At 33.8% G+C, this 9,511-nt stretch overlaps 2 protein-coding genes across 3 annotated transcripts; both read left to right on the top strand.

Annotated features, from left to right (window-relative positions):
- The first annotated feature begins 19 nt into the window (after positions 1-19).
- On the top strand, positions 20-3,212 carry LOC109588731 (uncharacterized). Of its 2 annotated transcripts, XM_020004848.1 has the most exons (9): positions 20-262; positions 457-576; positions 627-1,333; positions 1,377-1,440; positions 1,496-1,585; positions 1,627-1,725; positions 1,860-1,964; positions 2,018-2,074; positions 2,534-3,212. In XM_020004848.1, exons 1-9 carry the CDS (start codon positions 49-51, stop codon positions 3,136-3,138), a joined length of 2,061 nt encoding a protein of 686 aa, XP_019860407.1. In that variant the 5' UTR covers positions 20-48; the 3' UTR covers positions 3,139-3,212. The 2 variants fall into 2 exon arrangements, with proteins under 2 accessions (XP_019860407.1, XP_019860408.1); XM_020004849.1 differs by lacking the exon at positions 1,627-1,725.
- Positions 3,213-3,920: 708 nt separating this feature from the next.
- On the top strand, positions 3,921-8,902 carry LOC109588730 (uncharacterized). The gene is made up of 11 exons (XM_020004847.1): positions 3,921-5,131; positions 5,228-5,533; positions 5,586-5,927; positions 5,973-6,032; positions 6,084-6,128; positions 6,190-6,902; positions 6,954-7,026; positions 7,075-7,182; positions 7,227-7,343; positions 7,435-7,527; positions 8,236-8,902. The coding sequence occupies exons 1-11, from the start codon at positions 4,816-4,818 to the stop codon at positions 8,832-8,834; spliced, it is 2,772 nt and encodes a 923-aa protein (XP_019860406.1). The 5' UTR covers positions 3,921-4,815; the 3' UTR covers positions 8,835-8,902.
- Positions 8,903-9,511: the final 609 nt, after the last annotated feature.

Here is a 9,511-nt window from a genome sequence, read left to right as displayed (position 1 = left end):
TGAGGATAATTACGTGCTCTCTCTCAGTCAATTACTGAACCAGTTTGTATGGCAAAGTTGCTTCATGAAGAGGTTATATCTGATGAGGCTCTGTCTTGTGTCATGTCTACCAGAGGTTCTGTCTCTGACAGTAGAACAGTTCTCCTCAAAGCTGTACGAGATGCTGTTCACTCTAATTACAAACACCTGGAGTTGTTTGTTACTGTATTGAGGAAGTTCTCTGAGACTGCTCATATTGGAGATACTATCTTTGAAGAATATAGTAAGTTTGCTGTCAGAACTAATTTGTGGAATTTTAGCCCTGCGTAATTTTTTATATGACTACATGTTGAAGGCTTTTTAAAAAATGTGAACTACAGTGAAATTTATGTTTCCCAAAAATTTAAAAATTTAACACAGCAGATTTTAAAACCAGTACAGTCGACACTTTTTTATGATAGTTACTTTTTGATTTAGGAAATTGTTTCAAATATTATGATGATGTTGAAGAAGATGAAATTCATTTTTTAGAAAGGAATGTAGATCTAACGTTAGGGAAAAAATCTCAAAGAAAGCCTATGTCTACTATTTCTGAAAGTAGAAAATTATTTATGATTTTAATCTTAATTTGTACACTTAAAATGCAGGTTTATCGTTTGATCAAGAGAAGAAACATAGTATTCATAAAATTCTTTTCCCTCGTAACATGAAGAACAAGTTTAAAAAGATGAGAATAAAGTTTGGTTCTACATTTTATCATGTTCGACGTAGTTTTACCAGCAGGGAAAACATTTTAAACATCTATGAAGTGAAGGAGCTGATTTTGAATTGGTTTCCTGATCTGAAGCCTCAGCTCTGTTACAAGAAGACCATTGGTGAAGTATTAAATGTAGTTAAAAGAAAGTGCAACATCATTGACATCAGCCCACTTGAAGTTTTAGCTTTTGAATTTAAAATAGAAGAGGCTGAACCAATCATTAAGTCATACAAAGAGGAAGCTAAGGATTTCTGCAAGTCAGTATCAGTGAGTCTTTGCCTTGGTGAGGAGCTACAAGCAGTTGCTACTCCATCTCGCCTTTTATGTGAAACTGTTGTATTTGTGTTCAACTGGGATCCTGATGAACATACGCTGCAGGATATCAATGATGTTTTAAATGAATTGGAACCACTACATAAGTGCCACATACAGATTGATAAGGTTGGTCCTGGTCGATCAGTTGTAGTGACCTGCTACTGTCCTGCTGAATACACTGACTTACTTAAAAGAATTGTCCTTGAGAAGATAGATACACTGCAAAGGAAAGGATTAAAAGAGTTTGTAACAGGCAACTGTACTTTATGGGATACTTCTCAGGTTAGAAAGCGTTTAATAAATTAACTTAATTATCTTATTGAAGGTTTTTCTGGCACAAATTAATAATTTGACAGCTGATTTAGAGGACAGAGATAAAAGAATACTGGGTAAGAGATGTTTGTATATTTATGTATTGATTTTGTTTTAATGTCACTGAAACAGAGTTAGCAACATTTAAGGAGCTATCAGAAAGCAGATTAAAAGAAATAGAAGCGTTACAAATTGGTCTTAAAGAGAGTCAATGCATTAATGGTATGATTATAGTTCTATAAATTAGACTTTGCATTTAATAGTTCAAAAGGAAGAAGTGATTAATCAACTTAAGGAGAAAATATCATTGCTCAATGAAGAAATTGTAGATAAGGATAGAATATTAAATCAGTTATTAGAAGGTAATGAGACTTTATGAAGTTAAACTGTTATACAATCATCATGGAATGACTGGTTCTTTTATATCATTGGTTTTAACTGCATGGCATGCATATATTGATACATTTTTCTATTAAAAATAATGTAACTTCTACAGATAGTGAGAAAGAGTTAGCATCATTGAAGGAACTATCAGAAAACAGACTAGAAGAAATAGAACAATTAAAAATGAAACTTGAAAGCACTTTTGACGATATTACTGGTATGTAATGTATTATATATACAATCAATTAGTCTACATTCTGCATTTTACAGAATTATCAGGTGAAGAAGCACCAGAGACTAATGAATCACTTGATACTGACACATCAAGTAAAGTACATTTTACCTAGTACATGCATTGTAAGTACCATTCTGTAATTACCTTGCCTAGAATTGAATTTTTGGGAATGGAAAAGGTAATTAAGAATATCAATTATTGCAGCTAGTTTGCACATACACAAGTGATTAGACCATTTGTTGCATACATTAAATGCTTGAGTTAAATTCAACTCCAACGGCATATTGTCAGGCCTAGCATAATATTGTAAAATCTGGCTTTTGATAGCAGGATATAGTTTGTAGCAGGTCACACTATTATAGACATCGATAGACCTGCAGTTCCTTCGAGAATGTATTGTACTGTGGAAAGCTAAATTTAAATTCATTTTTATCTTGTTTGAATCTCAATCTACACCTTGAATAACAAGGAGTTGAAAAATATACATCAATATAATTTTTATTATGTGCAAGCATTAGTGGGTCTATGACTACTTGTATATTTATTATTAGTAGAAGAAGAGGATGGAGAGGTGGAGTGGAGTTATGATGATGTACATCTTTTTAATCCATCAGTAAATCAATGCATAGAAGTGATCAATAAACTGGAGGATAAACATGAGCTTGTTGCACTGTCTGACTCATCATCTGACGTCATACAGTTCCTAATACCAATCATATTGGAAAGAAGTACAGTAAAAACACTATGTATATTTTCCTCAATTTTAACACGTGATGATATCCTCTCATTTTCTACTCAAATATCAACCAACATATCATTGACAAGTTTAGACTTATCTAATGGCTCAATCAGTGATGATGGAGTCATTGCACTAGCACAATCACTACAATATAATAATACACTTCAATACTTAGATCTTGCATACAATACTGGAATCACTTCAGCTAGTGCTCAGCCACTGGTTGACCTTTTGCTCATTAATAGTACACTCTGTCGACTTGATCTTTACCATACTAGCATTGGCCTTATTGGAGTAATGATACTGATGGAATTATTCAAGACCAATAAAACACTAAAGGAACTCAAGTTAGACAAACGGTATAAAGAAACTTGTTCTTATTTTGAACAGATCAAAAACAGAGTTACCTTTTTGTAGGTACAATTATCTAATTCATAATAATTGTGTATATATAATGACAAATGTTGACGCAGAATAACATCTAAAAATAAGCTATGTTGTACTGGAAATTATGTCAACTTGATGCAACACTTTGCAGATAATATTTTCATATAATGGAATAGTTATGCATGTGTACTGTATGTACATTGGTTATAACACTTTAGTGCTGAAGTCATGCTGCTGCTACAATCAGCTATGTGAAGTGATTCCATGGTAACGCCGTGCCATTGGATGAATACATTTTAACAGTGAGTGAAATCGGTGAATTATTCAAACGAATAAACACTGTAAAGTTACTAGCAGTATATAGCATTATGGGGTAGATTGATACTTGCATGTACAATATAGCTAAAAGTCTTATAGAGTTGACCAAACTGCATGACTTAACCGTAACTCCTGAGATAACATAGGTACTAGGTAGGTTGTAAGTTTTGATTTGTGGTGAATATTAATAAGTCTGAGCATACATGGTGTACATTGTACACTATATAGATCTAGTGTCTCTGAGTTTACATGCCCCACACTCACAATAGCTTTGAAGAAAAGAGAGAGATAACCTTCTAGTCAATTAGTGCCTATAATTATTATAGAAAACAATATTGACAATAGTGATACATGGTTGAGCTTTTGCTTTATTTATGTTGGCTTCTAAAGCTAATAATGATGCTCATTTATCATTGTGAGTGGATGTATCTATCGAGTATTGTGATGGAGATAGTGTGATATGTAATAAATACACATAGATGTGAGTGTGTAAGAGATCCACCTGTGCCCCCCTGGCTTACGCCAACTACAAGAATATTTTAAGGTCATAAAACCAACCAACCCACCAGAAATGGTCGGGCACTTTTATATCATTTCCAAACTCATGTGACACAAACAAGTTAAAACTAGTTATACATATGACACACACATGACAACCACATGACATAGAGAGTTCCTAGTTAGATGGCAACCTGGGCAAGCCTGAGCAAGCCCGAGCTGTCATCCCTCACATAAACCACAGTTACACAAATTAATCTAAGGTCAAACCACAATACATATACACCACTAATAATCAATAATACACATACAACTAATAATTCAAATGATAATGATACACATATACAACCAATAAGTAGTAACACATACCTATATAATAAAGAATAATAACCAATAGTTTTTAATCCATCACAGAGTGTCTATGGTGAGATCTCTAGCTGCCATTTTTAATCACGTGATCACTAAGGAATGAAATTGCACTACACAGCCAAGAGTTTGTGATTGAATCATGAATAATGTCAGTCCTGATCCGACCTAATGCATCCTGAATCATGGATTTTGGGCAGCTGACACTGCAATGAGCCTAGCAGGATCTATCAGCCTTGATACAATTATGTTGGAATATATACTGGTTCAGCCAGAGCAACAGGCATGATTCAGCAATGATACTTGTCAGACTGTATCAATACTGTAATCAGGCTCTATTCATTGATTTTGGGCAGTGCCTTGTATCATACATGCTAACTCTTGGGTCTTGGCTGTGTAAAGGTGACAAGGTCAACCGTGTCTGCAGATCTGGTCTATGGTGTGATCTCTGGTGTGAATACTGAATAATGTTAATTTTCTTAAACGCCTTAAAAGGGTGTGGCTCATTTAAGGGTGAGGCTCATCATGGAAAGTTCTTTCGATACTTTCTTGTCGGTTACTCCAACTACAGCAGAGCTAACAAAGCATATTGATGTTAGTACTAACTGGTACATAGTTGGTACAATGCTTGACTTGGATCAGAAACGATTAAGAAGTATTGAAGCTCAAACTGGCCACACTGACACTCACAAGATGATAAAAATGTTCAATCTATGGCTGACCACTACTCCTACTGCTAGTAGGAGACAAGTACTGGAAACATTGAGGATAAGAGTAGTGGGAGAGAATACACTTGCAGATGAATATGAAAAGCATTTGAAGGATTTACATGAAGCAACTTGTAAGCAGGGCTCCTGTCATACATGGTATCAACAAGAGTCCATGATAGTATACCTATGCATATTGTGAGTGTCTGATACAATTTATCTTTTATTAGATACACCACCATCTACTGAAGCAGTTTCTATTCTTCAAAAGAATATTCAATCATTGAATGAAGCTCTTGTCTCTCCTGTACAAGTGTCTCAACTGCTATACAGTAAGAGATGTATAAGTGAAGCTACTCTGGATGAAATGGAAAAGATAGATCAGGGGAGGTCACTAGATGACAAGAAGACCACTCTATTGACTGCCATGAAAGAAACAGTGTCTAGCGACCACAGGAAACTTAAAGATATTGCTACAGTGCTGTCTGACGTTGAAAAAACAAGAGATATAGGCAAGGAAATGGTGACCAAATATGGTAAGCCACTGAATACTGTAATGTCATACAGTATATTAAATGAATACTATAGAAGAGAACATGGGTGTTAGTGCAGAAGTACAACGACAGAAGGTAGTAGGTAGTAATGAAGATTGTGCTAGTGATATATTAAGGAATAATTACAGTGCTCTTTCTCTATCAATTACTGAACCAGTTCGTATGGCAAGGCTGCTTCATGAAGAGGTTATATCTGATGAGGCTCTGTCTCGTGTCATATCTACCAGAGGTTCTGTCTCTGACAGTAGAGCAGTTCTCCTCAAAGCTGTACGAGATGCTGTTCACTCTAATTACAAACATCTGGAGTTATTTGTTACTGTGTTGAGGAAGTTCTCAGAGACTGCTCATATTGGTGATACTATCTTTGAAGAATATTGTAAGTGATAAACTAAATAATATAAGAATAACATGCCTTAATTAGGTCAATTATTTTGTGAGAATGTCAATACTATTGAAGAAGTGGAGACATACCTAAAAGAAGGTATTGTAATTAAATTATTTTAACTGTTATTTTTTGCTACTAAAATGATAGGAAGGTCATTAAAAGATGCTACTTCAGTTGAATCAGGGAGTGCATGTAAATATTTTTTTTTTCATTATACTAGATAATAAAATTTAAATTTTATGAAACTAAACAGGTGGATCATTTGAAGAAGTGAAATGGATACTCAGCAGCCACAAAATCCTTTTTCCTCATAGTATGAAAGAAAAAATTGAGGAATTGAGAATCAAGTTTGGCTCAACATTTTTTAAAGTTCGGGGCAATTTTGCCAAAGATAAAAATTTAAGCATTGATGAAATGAAGCTATTAGTCAGTGATTGTTTTCCTGATCTTAGTTCTCAAGTTTTTAACAAGAAGACAATCAATGAAGTACTGGATGTTGTGAAGACAAGATGTAATATCATTAACATACTTCCATTAGAAGTATTAGCTTCAGAATTTAACATAAAAAAAGCTAAAAAAGTCATCAAAGGCTACAAAGAATTTGCTAGAGATTTCTGCAAGTCAACATCTATCGAATTATGCCTTGACCAAGAGCTTCAAGCAGTTCCTACACCTTCTCATCTCAAAAAAGAAACTGTTACATTTATTCTTGAATGGAGTCCCAATGATACAACACTGCAAGATATCAATGATGTACTTCAGAAGCTGGAGCCACTGAAAAACTACTTCATTCAAGTTGACACAATTAAAACTGGTCAGTCAGTTGTAGTAACCTGCTACTGTCCTGCTGAATACACTGGCTCACTGATAATGGCTGTCCTTGAGAAGATAGAGATACTGCAAAAGAGAGGATTGAAGGAATTTATAATAGGCAACTGTACCATATGGAACAATACTGCTTATGAGGTATAATTATTATGATGTGAACAATTAATGCTTAATTTTGTTAAATTCAAGGTACTTGTATCATCAACAATGGCAACTAAAGAAGTTGAACAGCCTACCATAATGACGGTCAATAATTATAAAGGTACACACAATATATTCAGTGTCTTAATGTATTTACACAAAGACATAGAGAGAGAACTATTGTTCATGAGGCAACAATTTGTGAAACAAATGGAAGAACTTCAAATGAAATTAGGGACAAGAAAAGAGGAAGATCATACACATATATTGCCGAAAGGTAACTTAACTAATGACAGTAACTGATCTCATTATGTAAACCAGAGTCTATTGATGAATTGAATGAGAAATTGGAGACACAGTATGCAATTAATAGAAGGAAGACAATGGAAATTGAGGACTTGCAGGCTATCATGAGGGAAAAAGATGAAAAGATGATTGGTAAAAAATATAATTGGTAATACAAATGGAGGAAGATTTATTTTACCTATATGAAATCAATGTTAAATGTTTGTATCATTCATTTCTATAGATACTGAGAAAGAGTTAGCATCATTGAAGAAACTGTCAGAGAATAAACAACAAGAAATAGAGCAATTGAAGTTGGAACTTGAGGACAAGAACAGTATGCTATGCACAAAATTGTTCATAACCATTGCTATGGTAACGTGTTAATCTTATAGCAGGTTAATATCATCATGTTCAATTTTCATGGTCATGTGGTTTTGGGGCATACCTAAAAATTAAAAATGCATGAAATACTATTTCCTTAAAGGCTATGTAACCTGTTGACCACGAGCGTTAAATGAAGTGTCTAGAGAGCCAGTACCAGTTTTCTTTAACAACAGCTTGCAGAGCTGGTAGCCCCCTATATAGAAGCAGTCAGTATAAATAGTGAAATGAAAGTTCAATTTTGCATCAATGCGCATGTGGACAAGGCTGTTTTACGGAGGAAAACAGGATGCCGGCTCTTTAAGCACTTTGCAATGGAAACCAGTACTGGCTCTGTAGCCACAGCAAAAATCAAAACCATGAATTGCCCCACACTACCTTATGTATAATGCGTGTCACACCATTTTCAATTAGCAATTTCTCAATGAAAATGAATAACTTTATTGTTTAGTTTTACATAATAAACACAAACTCATGAAGGTAGATTTTAATTGCATTTTATGCAGAAAAATTAATTTTTCGTGGATGAATAATTCAATTATTCATTATAGCTACATAATGTAACATTTTTGTTGAACACAAAAAACTCATAAAAAATATTTAGGCTAATGTTTATTTAATTACATGCATTAATTAATTGACTATATGTGTTTATTATTAGGACAAAAGGATGGAACAGTGATATGGGGTTCAGATCATGTGTATCTCACTAGTCCATCTGTAGCTCAATGTAAGGAAGTAATTTGTAAACTGGAAAACAAACATGATATAATGGCACTCAGTGCATCATCATCTCACAGTACACAGTATCTAATACCAACCATATTGCAGAGTACAACGATAAAAAAACTTGTTATGTACTCATTCTTCTTAACTCCTGATGATATCCTCTCATTTTCATCTCAACTATCAACCAACAAATCATTAATGATTCTGTGCCTCATAAATGGTTCAATCAAAGATGATGGAGTTATTGTACTAGCAAAATCACTACAACTTAATGAAACACTTCGAGAATTATATCTTACTGGCAATCCTGACATCACTTCAGCAAGTGCTCAGTCACTAGCTCAACTTTTACGTAATAACAAGACACTTAGCAACCTTTACTTGTACGATACTAACATTGAATATGATGGAGTAGAGATACTGCTGAAATCACTCACCAACAGTACACTTGAGACACTTTGGCTAGATAAACAACTTAAAGAAACTTGTCTTACTTTAATTGAAGACATGAATATTATTCAATTTTGGTAAACAAAATATTTTGATTATTATGATCATACAAAGTTAGATTTTAATTTATAATTTGATGCTGATCTCAATGTATACACATGCAAAAAATAAAATGCTAGCCCTTGATATTCTATTTTTAGTTCACTAGTTGTGGTATACTCATTCATATATGTAGTTATGGCTAGTGTTATAGATCTATAAGTTGTGATGCATGCACTGTCTGTGGTTCTGTTTGTTATTTTTCTTAGTACTCTTTTTGATGATTTCTCTGCTCCATTGTATTCTCTTTCTCTCTGTTTTTCTACTTTGTATTAACTTGAGTTTCAATCATAAAATATTGTCAACTACAGTCCATGACTACCTTGGCCAGTTCCAATATATTAACATGATGTACTTACTTTATATGTTAGTGTCTGATTTACATATACTATCCTGTTACCAGCAATCAGTTTAAATGCCAGTGCCCACATTGATGATAGAGAGATTAACCGGTATAATTTAATTTAATTTAATTTAATAAAATGTTTAACAAGATGTACAGAAAATGAAGTAAAAACAAATTTGGATAACACAGTTGACACATCTTGAAGGAATGCCACTAAGTGCTGATAACACCCAAATTACATGTAAATAGAGTCCGAGAAGAGAGAGGGTGAACATAAAGAGCAATATTGACAATATCTCTAGATCTATGAATC

The sequence above is a fragment of the Amphimedon queenslandica genome, unplaced genomic scaffold (assembly GCF_000090795.2).
Source record: "Amphimedon queenslandica unplaced genomic scaffold, v1.1 AMPQUscaffold_11906, whole genome shotgun sequence".
Lineage (NCBI taxonomy): Eukaryota > Metazoa > Porifera > Demospongiae > Haplosclerida > Niphatidae > Amphimedon > Amphimedon queenslandica.
The sequence above is the reverse complement of the archived record's forward strand: the minus strand, read 5'-3'. Positions and strand labels throughout refer to the sequence as shown.